Consider the following 23,601-nt stretch of genomic DNA (forward strand, 5'->3'; position numbering starts at 1 on the left):
TCATGATCGACTATTACAAAATCTCATATGTCAAAATCAATGTGTTAATAAGAATGTTTACATCGTGAAAATTTTCAATATAACGCCTGCGTTCGATTGTAAGAAATGAATTCTCAACTACGTTGGTCAGACATTCAAATCTCGTATACTCAAATGTAATATGTTAATCTCAAACCGCCCACCGAGTAGTATTTACTTTGGTTTATAAAATATACCGAGTAGTAATTACTTTATCTTACAGAATAGTAACGACTTTTACAGTTGAACAAAAAAGACGATTTGGTGGTATATGACTACAACCGAACTTGCTTAGATTGTAGCGATTGTATGTACTCGCATAATCTTGTCTTCTTTCTGTATGGGTACTGTATAGTTGGTTGGCCGAGTTACAAACGGATTTACTTGACAAGGTTTACGGATTTACTTGACAAGGTTTTCATGATTGACTCTTTTGAGTATGGTAAGATGTTAAAATTTCGAGGCGTAATACTATTTCCATTAACTCAATTGCGACAAAATAAAAATACCCAGATAACTTGTTCCAGGCTTCTTTTGTTTCAAATCAACATGTGAATAATCAGTTATTGTGACAAGTTGAAATATCGTACCGAAGTTGCGAGTGGAAACAGTACGCGATTGTGTAAGTGTGAAGACAGCGAGATGGTGATCGTGTGAATAAATTAATCTGAAACGCATTGGAGTGAAAGTTTACCCAGTCTGTCTGGCGATCCTACTTCAAATCGCGATTTGACAAAGTAGGTTGAAATATTCCGATTCAACTCATCGCATTGCAACTCGATCGTGTTATGTGCAAGCGGTTGTCAAGTGTGAAATATTTACAACAGGCGCGATTTCATTGATTGACTTGATTGTGTGTAGTAACACATTAAAATATCGCGATAGCATAGTGAAATTATTTACTGAAACTCTATTTGACAAACGAAAAACTGTGAATAGAGTTGTAAGGTTTCATTACTTGTTTCAAATCAATATGCGTATAATCTCTAACTATGACTGGGTTGAAAGTTGGTAGTCATGTTTGTCAAACATATTTCAATTCACACAATGTCAAGTCCAAATATTTCATTCTGGATTATTTGGATTTACCTTTAGTACATCTCGCGAGTGGATTTCCGACGCCGTACTATAACATTCTTAATAATACGGGTTCGAGGATTTTCATGATAGAGTTGACAAGTGATAAGATGTGTGTTTTTGTTAAGGGATTGATTTCAAGTTGATAAAGACAATAACTGTATAATGCGCATACTTGTGATTCTTGATTCTTGTAGAGTTATAGGTAATTGGTATTGATTCTATAGACGTGAAAACAGCAGCGCGGAATGTGTGAATAATCCGACGCGGCCGAATGTTAGCGTCAGTAATATTCAGGTTACGTTTGATTCGATAGATCGTGTTAAAAGGATTTCTCAAAGGATTTGAGTTGTGTCGAATCAACACATTCAAATACGAATCAACTTGATTTGTATATAGTGAGTTTCATTTCAAGTTGACAAATTGACACATTGATTGAATATTCTCATGATTTGTATCACCCAACTAAAGTCAACCACTCTTCCGAAGTGTCAAAACATATAGCGATCGCGTGCAAGTGCCAAATTGTTGGTTTTCGAATCACAGTCTGCACCGGTTCTGTTATTCATTACTTATTACTTGATAGTAAAAACCATCGACATATTAAACTGTAGCGATTGGGATGTAAGTAATGACAAGACACAAAAATGGTTATGTCTTAGGTGTATTGGAGTATTTGGTTGTATTAAGCTTTAAAGTAATCTAGGCTATAATCTAGGCTATATACCCATCCAAGAAACAAAATGACAAAGCCCGGAACAAACGAAGAAGTCATCTTGCTGAGACTGAAAAAGATGGAGAGTAAACTGGATAATACGCTCGCTGAAGTCAAAGTGTTAAAGGAAGAAAACAAGGAACTGCGCAACATCATCTCAGAACTGCAGACTACAGCTGAAGATATCAAAAAGTCTGGTTCTGCCGTAGAAGAACTGCGAAAAGAGATAGAATCTTGCAAGAATGGTATGGAATTCATGAATGCAGAATTTGAGGACACCAAAAAAAAACTAGAACTCGCCTCACAAGAATCCATGCTCAACGAACACGACAAATTTGAGTCAACTATGAGGTTCCTGAACAAAAAAATATCTGACCTAGAACGCACCAACGACAACCTGGAGCAGCAATCTCGAAACAACAACCTGGAATTTCATGGTGTTCCCCACTCCGAAAAAGAAAATCTGCCTGAAACCATCATGAAAATAGCTGACGCCTTGAAAGCTGAGATTACTGCGCCACAGATTGTGCAGTGTTATAGAGTGCGCTTCAGAAATAAGGACAAAACAGGACCCGTTATAGCCAAATTCTCTTCAGAGCAACCAAAACAAGAATTCCTCAAAGTGAAAAAGGCCAAAAGGGATATCAAGGAGTTTGGTGTAGATGGAATGAAACAACTCTTCATAAACGAAAATTTAACAAATTACAGAAGAGATGTTTTCTTTGAAGCGCGAGCTGCGAAACAAAAAAAAAGCTTCAAATACCTCTGGACTGCAAATGGAAATATCTACATGAAAAAGAATGATGGTGCACCCAGAATCCACATTGAGTCAAAGGATGACCTCGATAAACTCAAATAGAAACTGCTATACTGCTCTCTCACTGCAAACGCAACCCACACTAAAAAATGGCTCAAAACTTTTTCAACGTGAGCAACTGCAGATCTATCAATTCAACGAATAGTAGTGATATCCCCTCATCTCAAGGAATTTTACTTGCACACTTAAACACAAGATCCCTCCAAGCTCATCTAGATGAAATTCCCCCCCTGTTTGAAATGTTCAATTGCTCACCAACCATCATCGGAATCTCTGAGACCAAGTTGAAAGAACATCCAACGACTAATGTTAACCTGACAGGTTTCAACTTTTTACACTCGCCATCTAAAACGAACGCTGGAGGTGTTGGACTATACATCAACGAAGGTTTGAGATATGACATGATGCCCGACGTAAAATTTGAAACCGAAGGCGTAGAATATATATTCGTCAGAGTACATGTACAAAAAGCTCTCACAGTGGCAGTCATCTACAAACACCCAGGAACAAAGCAAGAGACTTTTCTTGACGAATTCTCAAATATTCTGGAAACGCTAACGGCAGCTAACGAACAAATATTTATTATGGGAGACATAAATATTGATTTGCTGAAGACCACCAACTTTAACACAAGGTACCGTGAAATGCTTGATTCTTATGGAATAGCTCAAATAATTACTGAACCCACAAGAATAACTGATCAATCCAAAACTCTACTAGATCACTTCTACTGCAACACTCTTCAATATCACCTGTCCCCTTTTGTGCTCCAACACAGTATGACTGATCACTATCCCATCATCTGTCACATGAAATTGGCCCTGCCACATTGTGCTAAAGAATTTGAATCTAGAACGCCCTTAAACCCACGCGGTATAGAGGAGTATATTGAAATTGTCAGCAATACCTTCAACAACTACAAAATTCCTCCACTCACAACTGACAACTACAACTGCCATTTTGAAAAATTTATTGAGGAACTGCGGGCAGCTCTCGACACATCTTTCCCAATTAGGAAAGTCAACCGCAATGTAAGGCGCTTGAAATCGAAACCCTGGATTGGTCATGACATACTAGTTGCGATCAAAACAAGGGATTGGATGCATAAGCACTACTATCTGCAAGGCACCATCGAAGGCAAAAAAGTGTACCAAAAATATGCAAACCAAGTGACGCATATGAAAGAAAATGCCAAAAAAGCATACTTCCAAAAAAGATTCGAAGAGTGCTCCAAAGATCCCAAGAACACATGGAAAACCATTGGAGAAATTATCAACCTAACTAAAGGTAATGCTCCCAAGAGTACTGATGACATCCAGCTACTCGAGAATGGCAGCGTCATCAAAGACCAGCTTGCAGTAGCAGAAAAGTTCAATCAGTATTTTTGCAACATTGGTCCGGATCTTGCAGCTTCAATACCAAACTCCTCCGATGACTTTCTCTCGTACTTGAGTCCTGGCCCCCAGAAATCCATTTTTCTTGAGCCGACAAGTAAAGGAGAAGTTGCGATCGTATTATCTGAAATGAAAAGTAACAAAGCAGTAGGACCCGATCTCATCCCAACTCACTTTCTGAAGCTAGTCTTTAATATTATTGGTGATGTTATATGCATTTTCTTTAATGAGTCGATACGTCTAGGCATTTTCCCAGATGCACTGAAAACTGCCAGAGTAATGCCAGTGTTTAAGAAAGGCTGTAAAAAGCTAATTTCTAACTACCGACCAATATCTGTTTTGCCAAATCTTGCCACGGTTTTTGAGAAACTGATTGACTGCCGACTTAAGAACTTTTTTGAATTGAATGCAGTTCTGTCTCCGACTCAGCATGGATTCAGATCCAACCACAACACCAACCATGCAATACTATCAATTGTAACGGACTATTACAAAACCATCAAGCAAAAAGAAAGTGGCTGCAGCATTTTTATCGATCTCCGCAAAGCTTTCGACACAGTTAACCACAGAATCTTAAGATACAAGCTAGAACACTATGGAATCAGGGGTATTGCAGCAACTCTACTTGAAAGCTACCTGGCAAACCGCAAACAATTTGTTAAACTGGGGACATTAAGAACGACTACCAGAGATATAACTTGTGGAGTGCCACAAGGCTCAGTCCTTGGACCGACTTTTTTCCTCATTTATATTAACGACATTGTTAATGCATCTTTATTCCGCACAACGCTATTTGCTGATGATACTCACCTCTTCATAACCTCCAACACTTTCGATGATCTGCATGCATCTGTGAATAGGGAACTCCCAAAAGTGTCGAGATGGCTGCAAGCAAACAAACTAAGTTTGAATGCAGATAAGACCGAGATGCTCGTTTTAAATAATGCCAGTCATAATTTCACTGTGAACATCAATCATAAACAAATCTCAATATGTGACTCAGCAAAATATCTCGGCGTCACCATTGATTCGAAATTGTCTTGGAAGCAGCATATTGAATGCACAATATCAAAACTAGCTCGGTGTGTGGGAATAATGACCCGTCTCCAATCTTTGGTTTCCAGATCAGTACTACGAACCATCTACTTCTCTCTTTTCCACTCGCATCTGCAGTATGGAATCGTAGTATGGGGAAATGCATGTACAACATTTTTGTGCAGAATTCGAACCCTGCAAAACCGTGCGATACGGCTGATCTCATCTGTACCTTTACGTACCAATTTATCGCCTTACTACCGTAAGCATCGAATTTTGCGAGTTGATGAACTGTATCGCTTCGAAGTATCAAAAGTTGTTCACAAGTATTTTTCCAATAGTCTGCCTCCTGTGTTTGATGACTTTTTCATACCTGCTAAACATGTCCATTCCCATTACACGAGATCTTCGTCTAAAGGAAACGTCTACTTACCCCAACCCAATAGCAACCTAACTAAGAGATCTATCGACTACTCGGGACCTATCATCTGGAATGCATTACCATCACATATCCGTGAATTGCCTTATAATAGATTCAAAAAAGCCCTACTTGATCACCTCTTGTCGTTACACTAACACTGTTGCCCTACCTCGCCCAGACATTGCTTCATTGATCATTTGCTACCATTGTTTAATTTTTTTTTCTATTTTCTTTTCCTAACTAAACATTTCTTACAGCCAGACTGTTCTGAGTCAAGTGTACCTGTTTGATGCTGGTGTGATCAGACTAGATGACCTTCATGGTCTTATCGATCATTCCTATCTAATACCGAATACTGTGCACGCATATTTTCTGTACCACCATCACTGCCGTTTGTTATGTATTTTGGTTCGATGAAAATAAAGACTCTCTCTCTCTCTCTTGTGGGCGATCGTAGGATTTTACAAATATTTCACACCTTTTTTCGAAGTGATAGTATGTGAACGCGGATATTGTTGGTATTCGAATCACCGGGTACGCCGGTTCTGTGGTAAACTAATTACTAAAGTAACACCATGCGACTGATTACTAGATTTAGCAAACTATTTCACACTGACTGGTCTAGTGTAATAATCGATAGTAGCACACGACTGCACGGAAACAATTCAGCGCGCAGGTCATTCGAAATATAGGTCGCACGCACACTGCGTAATCCCCTCGCAAACAGGCGGCGTTTCCGTTTGTGTGGTTATTGTTGGTGACTCGTACATATTCAACACCGCGCGAGAGATGGCTATACTCGAAAGTACGAATCACCGCCACACCCATAAGAACACATGGTGAATCAGCAGAGACCCTGTAAGAATACATGAAATACGACTCACCAACACCGCCTATACCTGAAAATACGAGTCACCAACACGAGTTTTCAATACGAGTCATCGCCGCAGCCTATACCCGAAAGTACGAGTCACCGCCGCGCCCATAAGAACCCATTACGAATCACGAGCGAGAGGGGGGTCTAAAAGTACGAGTCACCAACACGAGTTTTCAATACGAGTCACCGCCGCGCCCATAAGAACCCATGCAAAAAATTAGCCGTTCGCGACCGATCATATTAACTACTCGTGGGCCCGTGTAAACATATGAATACTAAAAGCGCCCCAAACTACCGTTACATGAAGAAAGATCGAGCGCACTCGACCATGTCGGGGTATACCCACCTTAGTACAGCCCAATGATCCAATGTCGTACCGGGAATAGCCGGGGTGTTGGTACATCATTCTCACAAAATGTACTTTGGAACGCGTGTGAAATCGACATCGTCCGCTACTCGACTGACGCAAGTCGCCACTGCAGTCCCTCTCTGTGTATACACAACGTACTAGGTACTGCAGATCCAGACGAGACTACACATTCTGGCGTGATTATCGAGATAACTGGAGCGATTTACAACACATGCTACATTTACTTCAAACGGAATGACAAAATATAGTTTTGGAGTACTCAAGTAGTTTTAAGGGAATGTCAGTATCGTGATATCGCTTTCTATCCTAATTATAAAAGAGTAGGTCCCCATAAAACTGTCGAGCTCAAGCACGTTGGTAACTGTGATAGTAGACAAAACTGACCCGAGTACCTCAGAAATAGTGACTGTATTTCGTTGCTGACCACGCGCCTGCTTATTCACACCGACTGACTTGTGTAGTAAGCAATTGCGCCCCCGTCATCTTCTTATTGCTCAAATAATTTTACAATGAATATACACGAAATCCATTCTAATTTGTCGCTAGTGTTATCAGCACAAAAGACACAGTTACACAAGTCTCGCAAAAAGGTGTTGATACACTACAATCGTTTTATCGCCTCTATTTAACTCATAGCTCGATCGCACGACTGACGTTTCCGCAGACCAATTTTTGACGTTTGATCAACTCTTGCCTGGTTATGGGGTTTCTAATCGCAGGACGATTGAGATTCGGGTGTGTCTGTTCGATACGTTGCGCAAACTCGATACCTTTCGTTCGGAGTACGTATTCGCACTGCGGAAACCATTTAGCATGTTCTGTCCAAGCCTCGTCTTCCCGGTCCCAACGAAGCCCGCCGTCACAGTAAAAACATTTGGTTCTGTCCGAATCAATGTAGTAAAACCCCGCTTTTGCTAACTGTTCAACACTAGCCTTAATTTTATTCGGATCCCAGCCCTTGTCGAACGTTGCGATTCTTTTTGACAACGACGACATGAGAGGATTCACGGGTTTAAGACAAGGAAATAGCTGCTCAAGACATCGCTTTTCGACCTCGGAGGGTTCCTCCGGTTCTTGTAGATGTAGCGTGAGACGTCGTATTTTGTCGCCAAGCAACTTATCCAAATTGTCTCGTTCGTGCTCGGCTAGCGCCACATTCCCCGAATCGTCGCCACGTGCGAAACAACAATCCGGGTGATACGTCAAGTGTATTTCAGATACATCGTCTGTAGGCCTCCAATTGCGTAGAACGCCCGAGCAGTTGAAGCACTGCGTTCTGTCCAGGTCACCGAGGTAGAATAAACCTTGTTTTGCCAACTCCCCGACCGCCCGTGGTATGGGATAGCTAGGCCATTTCTCAAAGGTTTCGCGACGCGTCGACTCCTTTCGCAAGTCGAGATTCCTAACCCGATACTCGTGCTCTTGATCAACGATATTCGCAAAGTTGAGGTTGGCGTTTCCAGCGGCTTTAAGCTGTCTCACTAAACTTTTGAAATTCGATTTCACAATAGGTATGTTCAACGCGTCTCGTACACAATTCGCGTCATGACACCGTGCACTCGACCCGTTCCATCTTTCGAGGTACACACTGCATCCAAAGCATTTGATTTTGTCTTCAAATCCTAGCCAGTAGTATCCTTCAGACGCTAAATCGGTGCGTGTTGCGTATGATACTTTAGAGCAGTGCTTTTCAACCTTTTTGAGCTTCATTCGCACTTTTTTTGTAATATAAATTTCATTCGCACAAACTAACCGAATATTGTTATACAAAAAGAAGATGAAAATACAAAATTTATTTGCTCAGATGTTCAACAAATTGGCTACTATCTATCTTAAGCTATTTATGTGTCTCATTAAATAGGCTACTATTTTCGCTCGTTTTGATTTCAACTATTTCACTAAAACCCTTCTACTAGTGCTTGGATGACCAGGTCTTGAAGTCTTTTCTGCACTCCTATCCAACATACAGCGTATTTTTCAAGAGTGAAAAATGGTTGCTGGACAAAATTTTGAGATTTTGAGAGGTGACAAAAAGGGTCTAGGAGGCTCCAGTATGTCGGAAGTGTGAATAACTCACCTGTTTGTGTCGAGGCTTTTGCCTTTTATGTCTTGGAATATAAGGTCCAAATGATTAAGGAGAGTAGGCGCATTAGAGCTCGCTACCTTATTATACGTTGCTCCAACTTTTTTTTCTATTTCCGATTTTCCGTCTCGAGAGTATGTGGTAATAGCAAATAAACTCACGACACTGTGTGTTCTGCTCTCTAGCTCAATCTAACTTGAGAGTTCATGACAGTTTAATAACGTTGAAGCAGCTTTTTTCAGCCTACCACGAAAATCTGAGTTTTTATGGCATCTCGCGACCCGAGCCTCACCCATAAAAAGGAATTCATTTTTAATATTACAGTAGTATGCTATGATGTGACGGACATACATGACATAGGCTACAGAACGCGCACACAGCAATTCTATCCAACACAGCTCTACAAAATATGTCTGACGCACGCGATTTCAAATTATGGTGAATTAAATTCCTTTGCGTGTGGCAGTTATACTGTCTATACCTACCTACTCAGGTTGCAAGAACGAGACTATTCTGTGCGGACAATGGAGCATATCCATATCGAATGAATTGGCCATCCAGTATCGGTCATTTTTTGGCCAAGATTTTGTCGACGCTTATGTTTTGGCACCGCATTTTATCAGCCGTTTGTTGACCAAAACTTTCCGTCTTCATAAGACCCGACGCAGAAGGGGTTGGCCTCGAAATGAAGGAGTCTCATAGACGTGAACTAGCTCGTTGCACATCCCTAGTCCCTACAGTAGTTCATCCCAACGGTCTTCGACCATGTTTTCCAGAAAAACCAGTCGGGCAAATATTATCATGAATTCTCATGATAAAGCTTATTAGCTCCGGTACCCAACACCGTGACCTTAGGTTTGTAAAAGCTATCGCAGGATTTTTGCAATAAATTCTACAAATATTACATACATATTAACAGATAGCTCTGGCACCGTGTCGACCCAAAATTATATCTTTTGCAGTCCATACTTTAATAACCCTTGAAGAGGTAAGATTTGCGTTACAGTAACCTGCAAATGGGAGTCCGTGATGATAGTATTTACTACTATCCTCGTGCCTCGCACTAATCGAACAGGTATTACGGAAGTATGATGATTGTTTAGCGTAAGTAAGCAGAAAGTCAATTTAACGTCATTTTCCTAGCCTGTCGCAGGCTCAGACGGGCTGATACAAGTCTGCGACTACACAGCTTCCAAACCAAGCTTTTTTTGGTTACGTTATAATTATAGTGCGAAAATATTAATTCACTACGGCTTGTGAGCACTGAGCTATATAAGCTACGACTAGTGGTGCATCGTAAATTAAACAAGTTTTTACAATTGCGTCGCAACAACAAAAGTTACACTGCCCTTGAATTTCCTATAAGGTTTATTTGAATTATTCCAGGTCAGAAAAATTGGCAATTATTATTCGCAATTTTCATTCGCACTCATACGGGATTTCAATTCGCATTGTTCGCACCACCTTCGTCGTTCGCACTCATCCGGGATTTTCATTCGCACCGTTCGCACCATGCTCGTCATTCGCACTGCAAATTTTTTCATTCGCACAGGTGCGAACCGTCACACAGGTTGAAAAGCACTGCTTTAGAGAATTTGGCGAACGTGGCGTGATTGGAAACTCCAGTGAGCTCTGCGTTTGAGCGCGTCGCGAGTCATGCTTAACTACAGGTATGAAATCGATGTAAACAAACGGTTCGCCAGCAATCTTTCTTCAGGAACTGGCGTTAACGTATAGTCCATTGATAAAATAAATAAAACATCAAAATTTAAACTGATTGAGTTTCGTGAGATAACATTAGGTTGAAGTTCAAGCTGTATCATTTGACGACATGCGAGAGACAAGTACGAGCTCACTCGCTAAAATGTGTAGTTTGCACGATCATTCGTTTTCATTCATTTTGTGAAGTAGCCTAGGCCCTATCGTAACTGCCGCACCACAAACCCCCAATTGAAGGGGGCCAAAGTTATTTCGTGAATGAACATAAATTATAGAGTATTTTTTCAATTTTCTTTTCGCGCTTTGCTCGATTTTGTGTCACTCGATACCTTGGTTGTTGGGTGCCCTTCCGCCAAGAAATATGCATGATTTAGTAGATTTGGCATTTTCGGCGTCAGCCATTGCCGCGCCACGACGCACGAACACATGATGAAGTTTAGGCTAACATAGGGCTGCGAAAAGTGTGCCAAAATTTGGCAGCGAGAAAACCTTGGCCGAAAAGGACTGCTCTTTGTAGACCGAAAGCCTCGATATACATATGTCAAATTGTCCATAGGCACCTAAATGGCTGGAGCCGAATTTCGCTGTCTGTATACCCCACAGGAGAAACCCAATCCCACAGACAAAGTTATTTTCCAGTGAAGAAATAGTAATTTGGAATCGTGTGCGTCTTTTAGTTTAGTACGCTTGGGCGATTTCAATATCTATTCACTATATGACAGACAGTAGGTCATGAATTAATGACATGCAACGAAGTAATTATTGGCCGAATATGTTTAATTTGATACATGCCCTAAATTTTCCAAGACGACACCTCACTCAGCTCTACCGGAGAGAGAGAGAGAGAGAGAGAGAGAGAGAAATCTGAGAGAATCTGATAATTATGAAAGGATATAAAAATTAAAGCAATATGTACGCAATTACCAATGTTAATGACTGAATCTATCATGAATTATAGAAAATTTCCGCGCTTGGCGCGATTAGGCTACGTGAACTCTCTGGATGGATGTGCTCGCAAGTAGGCCTACTGGTGAAAGCATCCATCTAACTTTGGGAGGCCCAAGACCAACGTTTTTCGGGGGGTTGACTGACGACATGCCTTTTCGGCACTGGTTTTGTGTATGGCCATTGGCCAGGTATAGCTGATGCCAGGTGTTTTCGTGCGGCGCATTGTATCCGTAGTAGCCAGGGTAGCCAACGACCGACAAGATAGCGTAATGGTTAAGCGTCCGGCTTCTTGATCGGTAGGTCGTGGGTCAGACCAAAGACCTGATTAGCAACACTGGTATCCATGGCTTCCCTACTTGGCGCTCATTCATTACTGGGATAGCATGGAGGGGTGGAGCATGACTTAGAAAGCCGTAAAGGCTATATCTGCACTTCCTTGTCTAGCGGCATATGCACATCATGCACTCATGGTATGCATATGCGCAGATCGTGTGTATGTGTATCATGAGTCGGTGTATATGCCGCAAAACATCAAGGACAAAAATAAACTACGTCCTTTCCCTTCCTTTCCAACGTCTTGTGGCAGTGCGTAATGAACATTCAGCAAGGTAGCACGACAAGGTGCTTGATTCGATTCCGAAACACTTCTTCCCATATTGTCGAAGAGAAGGATATTATTCGAGTTTGCGTGGTCGGTTAAATCCAAGGCATACGGCGCGAAAGACTGTAAACGACTCTCGGCGGAAGCACGTTCATCTGGGAACGGCAATTTTACCTCGACTCAGCAGACTCACTACCGTAAATTCACATGTATGCCATCATGAACATGATTAATTACGATCAAAACCCTAAAAATGTCACTCTTTAGCACCATATAGGCCTACTTTTAAAAAACGGCTGTATACTTTACATTTCGGGTTGATATCAAATTCTGAAAATCCACCGGTCCGCCAAATATTTCTTGAAATTTTACCGGTCCGCGAGGTGAAAAAGGTTGAGAATCACTGGTATAGAGCACGAGTGCTACATACTCAGCCTCGCAATCTATTGTCGCGTATTCCTTAAATACCATCATAATCCTTTGGCGTATTGCGCAATATTATATACCCCTTGCGCATTGCACAAGCTTCGATATCCTGTCGCGCGACTGCGCAAGTCTACCCTTTTTCACGCAAACCACAACACCCTTTTTCGTATCGCTCGGGTATAAAACCCGATCTCTTCCGAATATCATCAGAATCATTTTATTACGCTACCTGACGTAGGCTACCCTACTTTTCTGCAATACATCCGTACCGAGTGAAACTGTGAGTTAAAAGTCGCCAACCTAAAGACAGCCAGTCGCCAGTTCAGTCAGATACCTATCGCTCCAGGCACGACGCAGCCGTCAGTTACAACACGAATGACATGGCGAGGAGAAGCCCAGATAAACCTACATTACTTAGGTAGGAATTCAGGAGTCGACCTCGGTCGGATTCGAACTCGCAACACATTGGTTTTGCAGCTGTCGATTAAACCACTTCCACTTCGTATTGTCGGCATTAAAACATCCTGACTCGATCGAGTCATTACAACCCTATATATCCCTGAGTACAACACACGCGCGTCCACGTCGTCCAAATATCATATGATCGACCGAAAAGATCATCGCTCCATCAAATATGCCGGACCTGATGTGTGGAACAGTATCCCGCCGACCATCCGTCAGTCGACGAGCATGTCCAGATTGTCCATTGTCCACATTCAAGTCGAAATACAAGCAATTAGTACTAAATAAATACAGTTCATCCTCAAGATTACCGGACAACGACTGACCTACCGATCTCGCTTTCCATGACATGCCGCCCCATTTCTTGTCGTCGCAGGACAATGTGGGTGTCTGATCTTAAAGGTTACTCGAAGTTGTTTCGACACCTTCCTATCTTTTTATTGTATCGCAGTCTTGTGATGTTTTGAAACGATGAAAATATTAATAAACCTGATTGATTGATTGATTACTTTTCCTTCAGTGTGCATGTCTCCTCTTTACATCGCCTATACTATAAAAAAATTGCTAATAAACCAATGATGATGATGGTAGGCCAAGGTGGGTGTCTGACACCATAGATTAATTCAAGTCGCTTCGACACCTTCCTGTCATTTCATTGTATCGCATTTTTGTGATGTACTAAACTGATAGAAGTTGCTAATAAACCAATGATGATGATGAAAAGACAAAAAGGTTGGGAACCACAGGTCTTGAGGCCAAGGCCAAGGTGGGTGTCTGATCTCAAAGACTACTCCGAGTTGTTTCTGCACATTCCTATCTTTTCATTGTATCGTAGTTTTTGTGGTGTTTTGAATTGATTAAAATTAAAATAAACTAGGCTTACCATATTTTGGAAATCTAAAAAGAGGACACTTTTTCAGAAATTTCAGATATGCAAAACCGGAGAAGAATTCTCAAAAACCGGTGAATTTTTCCCACTTTGTTATCGGTAGGGCTGGGCATAATGATTCGAGTACTCGATTCTGAATCGAGTATTAATTTTAATGATTCGAGTCGAGTACTAAAAGTCGATTTTTTCGAGTACTAAAATTATACGCTTCTCGTCACTGAAACATAATTTATCAACGAGAATTATAGTTTCGATACTAATTTTCACAGTTGAAGCCTTGAAACCTTGATTGGCCATATCGTAGCATACGAAACATAGTGCAAAGCTACGAACGTGACTGAAATAGCACATTTCCGAAGTCATGATCAGCCCACAACATTGTCACCAAGTGGAATGAAATCGGTAGGTCGAAAAATATACCGAAGTATCTTTAATGTGATGGACAACAGGCATTATATTCTCTGTGGTCGCATAAAAGGTACATATTGGAACTTTGACATATTACATTCTGTTATGACGTCACAATGAGTGATACTCGATTACTCGACTCGACTCGAAGCATATTACGTGATTCAGAATCGAATCACTCAGGTACTCGATTTTGCCCAGCCCTAGTTATCGGTTGACTAAAAAAATGGTCATCTTTTCGCTCAGAGCTAAAATCACCGTTTTTCACTCCGAAATAGCCGCCGGAGCTTCACTTCTGTGCTAATTTGCGGCATATCACTCGCAATTTGCTCTGGATCTGACCTATATTTTTAAAAAAGAGGACAAAAGGGCGTCCTCCTAGGACACTTTCAACAAAGTCAAAAAAGAGGATAAATCCTCTTAAAAGAGGACGTATGGTAAGCCTAAAATAAACTGATGCTGATACTGACCCAATATAGATAACTAACCGTAGGTTAGTTATCTATAGACCCAATGCATATTATGCTTTCGAGTGATAACTTCGATACCTGTGTAATCTTAGTAAATGTAGGAAGCCGGGAAATTTGAATAGGCTATCGTTCGAGGAGGGTTGGTTCGATTATGTTCACAATAAGAGCAATTCTGTTCACAATAAGAGCAGTCTCATGTTCACAATGAGAGCAGTCATGTTCACAATAAGAGCAGTCTCATGTTCACAATAAGAGCAGTCGTTGTATTCACAATAACATCAGTCGCAGCACCTCCATATCCCCCGGACACGATGTCCGAGTGGCAACATAGTCCGAACACAACACAGACATAATGTCCGAACACCCCCAGACACGATGTCCGAGTGTCAACGCAGTCCGAACACACTCCTGACACGATGCCCGAACACCCCCAGACACGATGTCCGAGTGTCAACGCAGTCCGAACACATTCCTGACACGATGTCCGAACAACCCCAGACACGATGTCCGAGTGTCAACGCAGTCCGGAAACACTCCTGACATGATATCCGAACACCCCCAGACACGATGTCCGAGTGTCAACGCAATCCGAACACACTCCAGACACGATGTCCGAACCCCCCAGACACGATGTCCGAGTGCACACGCAGTCCAAGCACACCCCAGACACGATGTCCGAACGCCCCTTCCCCCAGACACACCCCAGACATGATGTCCAAATACCCCCAGACATCCTCCAGACACGATGTCCGAACACAACCCAGACATTATGTCCGAACACCCCCAGACACGATGTCCGAGTGTCAACGCAATCCGAACACACCCCAGACACGATGTCCGAACCCCCCCCCAGACACGCCCCAGACACGATGTCCGAGTGCACACGCAGTCCAAACACACCCCAGACACGATATCCGAACGCCCCTTCCCCCAGACACACCCCAGACATGATGTCCGAATACCCCCAGACATCCTCCAGACACGATGTCCGAACTCGTCACGCCCCAGACATGATGTCCGAGTGTCAACGCAGTCCGAAGACACCCCAAACATGATTTTATGAACACACCCTAGGCTTAATTTTTGAACACAGGCCGGGGCATGATGTCCGAACACGATTTCCGATTGGCAACGCAGTGCGGACAATCCTCAGTCATGATATCCAAACACTCCCAGACATGATGTCCAGAGGGTCAATGCAGTCCGAAGATACCCCAGACATGATAATACAATAAGAACAGCCATGTTCACAATAAGAACAGTCTCATGTTCACAATAAGAGCAGTCATGTCCACAATAAGAACAGTCTCATGTTCACAATAAGAGCAGTCATGTTCACAATAAGAGCAGTCTCATGTTCACAATAAGAGCAGTCATGTTCACAATAAGAGCAGTCATGTTCACAATAAGAGCAGTCATGTTCACAATAAGAACAGTCTCATGTTCACAATAAGAGCAGTCTCATGTTCACAATAAGAGCAGTCATGTTCACAATAAGAGCAGTCTCATGTTCACAATAAGAGCAGTCGTTGCATTCACAATAACATCAGTCGCACCAACACCATATCCCCCGGACACGATGTCCGAGTGGCAACATAGTCCGAACACAACACAGACATAATGTCCGAACACCCCCAGACACGATGTCCGAGTGTCAACGCAGTCCGAACACACTCCTGACACGATGCCCGAACACCCCCAGACACGATGTCCGAGTGTCAACGCAGTCCGAACACATTCCTGACACGATGTCCGAACAACCCCAGACACGATGTCCGAGTGTCAACGCAGTCCGAACACACCCCAGACACGATGTCCGAGTGTCAACGCAGTCCGAACACACTCCTGACATGATGTCCGAACACCCCCAGACACGATGTCCGAGTGTCAACGCAGTCCGAACACACTCCATAGACACGATGTCCGAACGCCCTCCCCCGCCCAGACACACCCCAGACATGTCTGGGGGAAGGGGCGTTCGGACATCGTGTCTGGGGTGTGTTTGGACTGCGTGTACACTCGGACATCGTGTCTGGGGCGTGTCTGGCGGGGTTCAGACATCGTGTCTGGGGTGTGTTCGGACTGCGTTGACACTCGGACATCGTGTCTGGGGGTGTTCGGACATCATGTCAGGAGTGTGTTCGGACTGCGTTGACACTCGGACATCGTGTCTGTGGGTGTGTCTGGGGGGGCCTTCGGACATCGTGTCTGGGGTGTGTTCGGACTGCGTTGACATTCGGACATCGTGTCTGGGCGTGTTCGGGCATCATGTCAGGAGTGTGTTCGAACTGCGTTGACACTCGGACATCGTGTCTGGGGGTGTTCGGCCATCATGTCTGGGCTGTGTTCGGACTATGTTGCCACTCAGACATCGTGTCCGGGGGATATGGTGGTGCTGCGACTGATGTTATTGTGAATACAACGACTGCTCTTATTGTGAACATGAGACTGCTCTTATTGTGAACATGACTGCTCTTATTGTGAACATGAGACTGCTCTTATTGTGAACAGAATTGCTCTTATTGTAAACATAATCGAACCAACCCTGTAGTATCGTTCTGGTCAAAGTCATCGTTGAGTGACTTTGGTCCTGGTCGAAAGTTTACCAAAGTGGCAATTCAGGTTTGGTATTACGTATTACTACTGCTGAATTTCTCATTGTGCTGCAAAGAGTAGAAACGCAAGGCAATGAACTATAATTATTTAGTGATCAGAATCAGTTTCCTGCCATTTTTAATAAGTCAAGAAATTGCAGGACTAACAATGCAATGCAATGCTATGAAGAGAGAGTCGAGCTAAGTCAGCTCACTAAAAGTCGAAATGAAAGCAGATTCTACTGAATGTATGAAACCTGGCTACAAAATTATAGTTTCGGTAGTATTTCCCAGGCTGTAACCTCAATTGGTCGTATGCTATAGCATGTACGAAACATGTATAAGCAAAATTACATTATACAATGAACAGCAGCATATAGCAATAGTTGTCTGTTGTCCTGACCTGGTATTATGATGACAACCTACCGTATTTCTTCTTAGTTATAGCCTATTGTCCTGATCACATGCAATCGGCAGTGACAACGCATGCATTCCACACCAATTCCGTACTAGTAATTGATGAGAAACTGTTGCAAAACATAGTAATTTTTCTGCTCGTGGTGGTTGGTGTGAAAAAGAAAGCTCTGTCAACTAAATTGGCAGAAAGTTTGTAAATGGAACCCACTGCAGAGAATGACTGGAAGGGTTTACCAACCCGCTGCATCCCCCGAGCTTCTCAGGTACTTGAAGAAATATTATAAAATTTCATCTAATTTATGTGCATTGTTCTATTAGGGTTGTTTAAAATATCATTTTCTTCTAATGTTACTGGATATTCTTTAAATTGTTAGGTTCCCTAAAAAGTAAAAACGATGCACATAGGGTAACCATATTTTGGAACCGAGAAAGGATGACACTTTAAAAATTTTCAGACTTTCAATAGGCTACTGGAGTAAAATCCAAAAAAATGGTAAATTTACCACGAAATTGTGGTTAGTTGACTAAAAAAATGGCTCACATTTGAACCACGAATTTCCTGTTTACCGTCATTTATGCCTATTTTCATTCGAATCCATCCATCATGTCGGCTCTAAAAGCTGTAAATTGGAGGACAAATTGCCAATAAGGAGGACACTTAGGCGTTCTCAGAAGACATCTTGAAGAACCTTCTAAAGGAGGACGGTAACCCTAGGTGCACACCAATTCATGCTCAATTCCAACCAGTAGAAGCGAAATTATTGGAGTTCAAAATTTTGAATTTAAATAAAATTGTATTTACGGTGGTAAATTCTTTGATTATGAATGATAAAAGTACCCAACGTAAATACTATGATTTAAAATTTAAAATTCTGAACACCGATAACTTGACTTCTACTGGTTGGAATTGTGCCAAATTTGGTGTGCAACGTTTTTTTCAGCGAATCGAACGATGGTATTGAATAAACCGTAAAATTTGAAGAATAAGTTATTTTTGAACAGCCCTAATGTATATTTATTGTTGTGAAATAATTTCCTTTCCCAAACTTTCTTTTATCTGGTGTTATGGTGTGTTGTTGCCGCGTAATATGTTGTAAAAATCCACAACTAGCCTGACCTAAAGTTCATGCAGCAAAGTAATAGTGATTGTTATCATAATTAGAGTCGGACCGATATCGGATTTTTGAGCCAATACTGATAAAACAGATAACTGGCGTCTTGTGTGATAACCGCGATATCTTCAGCCGATATTCAAATGATATGGCACGAAACCCCTCAATTTTCGAACCGGAAATCCTGTCTTTTAGAAATGCCAATTCCATCTCTGATATTTCTCAGCGCATTTGTGATTCAGCAATTCTTATTAGTTGTTTCAGAATTAAATCTAGGTTAGTTGCGGATTTTTCTTTCGTTAGTTCTAGTTGCGCATTTTGAAAATTCTGTAGTTTGCACAGGTTGGTATTGCATTGTTACATCATTTGAATCATTATTTATATGGTTGTCATTGTGCTGTTCATTCTTGAAGTTAATAAATTCTACTGCAATGGATGTAAAAGCAATATTCTAGTTTAGTACCGCCGGTCAGCCATTGAAAATGAAATCAGTTTGTCATATTTTCAGGGACATTTCTTGGAACACGGGCCATTAAGAGCGTCACTCTACCGGAATAAACTGAACAAGGTCAAATTCAACCCGCAGGAACCTTTGTCGAATCCGTACAGAATGTCAGCGTTAGATCAGATGCCCGTTCGTGTGATCCCTGTATCGCCGGCCAAAAAGAGACAATCCGTCAGAAGGAGAAGCATCATGGCTGTCCTCACTCCTGGCAAAAGAACAGCGTTGTCAAGAACACAATTTCCAAACAAATTACCGAGTCACGATTGTAATGAATCTGCCGCTTGCCAAAATTGTGAAGGGCCCAGTTTTCGGAGTGTAGATTCCGTGCTGAAACAGCAAAACAGAGCCATGAGTTTGGACAGCCTTCTGCACAAACCACATTATATGACTCGCCACGCACTGAAACGTATCACTGAATCAACTGAGGATGAGTCTTCGCCGGTATGCCAGAAAGACGACAACTTTTCGGAGCAAAGCATGATTCGAGGCAGTAAATCGCGGAAGAGCTTTCATAAGTTTTTCAAGAGGACTTCGAAAAAAGACGGTGAAAATACGCTAAACGAGGCGAAGTCGCTCGAAAATCTAGACTTGACGTTTACCGACAAAAGCTCAAAAGAAAGAAATTCTCATCGGAAGCGAAGACAGTGAGCCGACCAGTTTAGATCACGGGTGTGCAATAGGGCTGTTAAAAAAGAACTATTTTTTCAGATTCTGGCTATTCACTGATTTCATTGTTAGGTTGCCTAAGCCTAAGCTGCACACCAAATTTGGCTTCATTCTAACTCAGATATGCGAACGCGCAAGAGTTCGAAAAATTCGAATTTATTGTTTGAAAAAAATCGAATTTTTTTTTCAAATTTTACTGCCAACTCCATGAAATTGTTGAGCTGTCTACAAAAACGATGCGAAACAAATTTGACACTATTCTAACCTGTACAAGCAGAGTTGTTTGAATTTTTCATTCATAATTCTGGGATTCCACACCGTCCAGGCTATTTTTGCGTACGGTATCCAAAATTTTCAACTGCAATCTCTTCGCTTCTACCGGTTGGAAGTGAGCAAATATGGTTAAGCATCGTTCTTATAAACAAAATAACAATTTCATGGGGTTGACAGTAAAATTTGAGGATTTAAAAAAAAATATGTATTAATGTACAGTTGGAAGTGATCCAAATTTGGTTCGCAGCGTTCTTTTTAGGCAACCAATCAATGTAATCAGTAAAGCCTTGGAATCCAGAAAACATGTTATTTCTGAACAACCCTAGCTGTGCATGGCAGTGCATCTCACGTAGAGGAGGTCCGTAATGAAGTATTTCTACTTTCCGAAGTAGATTTTGTCTACTTACTCAAGTACTTATGATTTAAACTACTTCCACTTTACAGTTTTATAGCCAAAACCAGACCTTGAATACGGTACTTGCTTTTATGCTTGCCTGGAAATCGTTACTTCTGCTTCTACTTAGTGTAAATTTAATTAGTTACCCATACTTTTACTCTAGTACCACCTTTGGCTATTTTGACAACCTCCACTCTTGATTGCTTTATTCAAACAGATAAACGTCACTTTCTGGACCGATTTGTCTCGAGTCATATGACTTGGAAAAGTCATTTTCCATATTTAAGAAAATGACTCCAGTCTAGGTCTGAGCACCATTGCGTGTAACAGGCAGTATAAAACACCCCACACCCCTGCTTTAGAGGGTGTGACTTTCCATTCCGGACGTCTTTGTCATTTCAGGTCGGGATTTCGAAGCCACTTCCAGAAAATAAGTTTGGAAGAAAGAAGCAAGAAACGTACCTGCGACGCAATGTGCGTGCTTTTCTCAATATCGAAATCACAAATGCTCAATTGCGATTTTCTTTCAGGGAAGATAATCTGGCACTTCGCGACGTCTTGAAGGATAAAGGTAAGTTGAAGCTGCCTTCTTTCTATTAACAAAAGTTTGCATAAAACCACTCGAGTGTGAGTAGAAGTAGAATTGACTGGCTTTGAATCTACTCAAGTAGTTATGAGTAGACTTGGACAACTTAAATATTTTGGCTACATAGCTGTTTTCAAGTTGGACTAGTCTGGAATTAGAATTACTGAATATGTAAAAACTCATGAATTGAATCGAGTTTCATAAGCATAAGATTAGCATGACAAATGCCTGCACAACAACCTTGGCTCCTTTCGCACGATACAGTTATGTAGCAATTTCAAGAATCTAGTTGTCAAGGTCTAGTGAGGAGCAGTCATATATCCGCTCTCAGTAATGTCAAAATCTGGAAGGGCATAAATGATATTGAACGATAGTTTCGTGAAAACATATTTGTCGTTACATAGGCAGTTCGGCGACCGCAACAACATTGTCCATTACCGGTGATCATCTTAAACGGTTTTGCAGGACTGCTCGAAGAATTCCGGAGTTTCTTATCTTCGGAGCACAGTGAGGAGAATTTGGATTTCTGGATCATCTGTGAGAAGTTCAAGACCTCCCACAAACGAGCGAGTCTGGCTAAAGTCATCCAACGGCAGTTTCTTTTGGACGGCGCGCCCAGACAAGTCTGTACAAGTCCAATTCTTTATATTTATTTATAGCCTTATTGTATACATAGTGCACCAATGCATGTTATTTGTACTGATTCTTTAATCCATTTCATTCATGCAGTTTTGTAAATGTTTGTATATGTCGATCAGGGCTGTGACCAAGTCACAAGATTCTGAGTGACAAGTCAATCTTACTTTTATAGTTTTGACTCGAGTCCGAGTCATCGTGTTCAGTTTCAAGTTCATGGCATGTTCAACCCAAATTTTCACAACTGTGCTCGGGTGATATTGAATGCGCCGTATTCATAATGTGCTCATTTTCATCATTCTTAACAATTTCTGGTCCGAATTTTGATTAAGGCTACTAGTGCTGATAGATGAAATACCAATAACGTGGTAGCTTACTATTCTTCATAGTTACAATGAAATGCCCGTCCAGGTTTTGAGTCGTGCGTAATGACTCGACTACAAGTTGAGTCAATACACAAATTGACTCGTGTCGAGACGAGTCATTACAACCCTGGTATCAAGTCTGCCCAGTGGCTGGTATTATTGTATTCTGTAGATGTAGAATACATTATATCAGTGTAATTTTGATTTCTGTATTTGTATTTTCCTGTTATATAAAATTTCATAAAAAACAGTGTCATGTACTGAATTCGTCAAATTCTCTGAAGATCACACACTACTTTTTGGCCTTACGGTTAGCGTTGGGCACAGTGAGTCCAGTACTCTGAACAGAATCGAGCAGTGACAGATGATCTTTTTTTGAGAACTGTAATGATACGATCCTTGTCACTAACAACACTAAGAGTTACATTTAGTAACAAAAATGATAGTTTCGGTGCTATATTCCTCTGTGGAGCTTTTAAACCTCAATTGGACGTATCACATCACACCAAACATACAGCACAAAGCTAGCAGGTTACTTGAAATAACTGTTCTGTGAAGTCGGAATCAACCCACAGCATTGTCAATGTCAAGTGCAATGAAATAGACATTCCGAATTTTCCTTAATATGATGTAGAACAGGCATTATATTCTTTGATACTTGACACGAAACCTCATACTCGATTCAGAATCAAAGCGCTTGATTTTGCCCAACTGACCCAGTAAATCTGTGTCTCTGACAAAAGTGCGATTGGGACTTGAGCAATTAGCATCCATTTTCCAGGTCAATCTGGACGGTGCGACTCGATCCGCGTTACTAACGAGTGGTCCTGATGAAACTGGCAAGTATTTGGAGCGCGCTCAGAACTGCATCTTTCAACTTATGGAGTCTGATCCATTCCGACGATTTTCTTCCCAACGACAAGCAAAGAAGCGAAAATTTTAAGATATGCTTGTTCATTGTTATCTATTTTGTCAGCGTTGGTATCTACTTGAGTAGCATCGATATCTGCTCCTATCTCGGCTCTATCATAAAATATCTGCACCAGTGTCGGCAACTACTTAAGTAGGTGATGAAATAGTTCGTGGAGTAAAAAAATTAATTAATGAAATAGTTCGTGGAGTAAAAAAATTAATTAAATATTTCCTGGAGGGGTCACAAGATTAGGCTGTTGTACTACTCAAATAGAAATAATTCAGTATTTCCCGGTGTAATCAAGTACCACCTAAGTAAGTGATTAATATAGTTGACAAATTAGATTCAGCCCCCCCTCAGCTATCCATCGTTTGTTTTTAGTAATGGGTTCCTTTATCATGTCATGT

At 41.5% G+C, this 23,601-nt stretch overlaps 2 protein-coding genes across 3 annotated transcripts in view; both read left to right on the top strand.

The window, feature by feature from the left end:
• The first annotated feature begins 1,774 nt into the window (after positions 1-1,774).
• Positions 1,775-23,601, top strand: part of LOC145452005 (frizzled-10-A-like) — a 297,630-nt gene continuing 275,803 nt past the window's right edge. Inside the window, exon 1 of the mRNA XM_080330224.1 lies at positions 1,775-1,792. The gene's annotated coding sequence lies outside the window, so the exon portion shown is untranslated. The remainder of the gene's footprint in view (positions 1,793-23,601) is intronic.
• On the top strand, positions 17,740-23,336 carry LOC145452141 (uncharacterized). 2 transcript variants are annotated; one of them, XM_080330365.1, is made up of 6 exons: positions 17,740-18,004; positions 19,362-20,002; positions 21,097-21,168; positions 21,225-21,265; positions 21,746-21,903; positions 23,063-23,336. In XM_080330365.1, exons 1-6 carry the CDS (start codon positions 17,939-17,941, stop codon positions 23,222-23,224), a joined length of 1,140 nt encoding a protein of 379 aa, XP_080186491.1. In that variant the 5' UTR covers positions 17,740-17,938; the 3' UTR covers positions 23,225-23,336. The 2 variants fall into 2 exon arrangements, with proteins under 2 accessions (XP_080186491.1, XP_080186492.1); XM_080330366.1 differs by lacking the exon at positions 17,740-18,004 and adding an exon at positions 18,821-19,195.

This window comes from Botryllus schlosseri, chromosome 12, assembly GCF_051294905.1.
Source record: "Botryllus schlosseri isolate E-star chromosome 12, Bs_hap1, whole genome shotgun sequence".
NCBI lineage: Eukaryota > Metazoa > Chordata > Ascidiacea > Stolidobranchia > Styelidae > Botryllus > Botryllus schlosseri.

Coding starts and splice junctions, on each gene's coding strand:
- LOC145452141 (XM_080330365.1), top strand. CDS start 17,939: ATGGAACCCACTGCAGAGAATGACTGGAAGGGTTTACCAACCCGCTGC. Junction 18,005..19,361: donor GCATCCCCCGAGCTTCTCAG/GTACTTGAAGAA, acceptor TCATATTTTCAG/GGACATTTCTTGGAACACGG. Junction 21,904..23,062: donor TGGACGGCGCGCCCAGACAA/GTCTGTACAAGT, acceptor TCCATTTTCCAG/GTCAATCTGGACGGTGCGAC.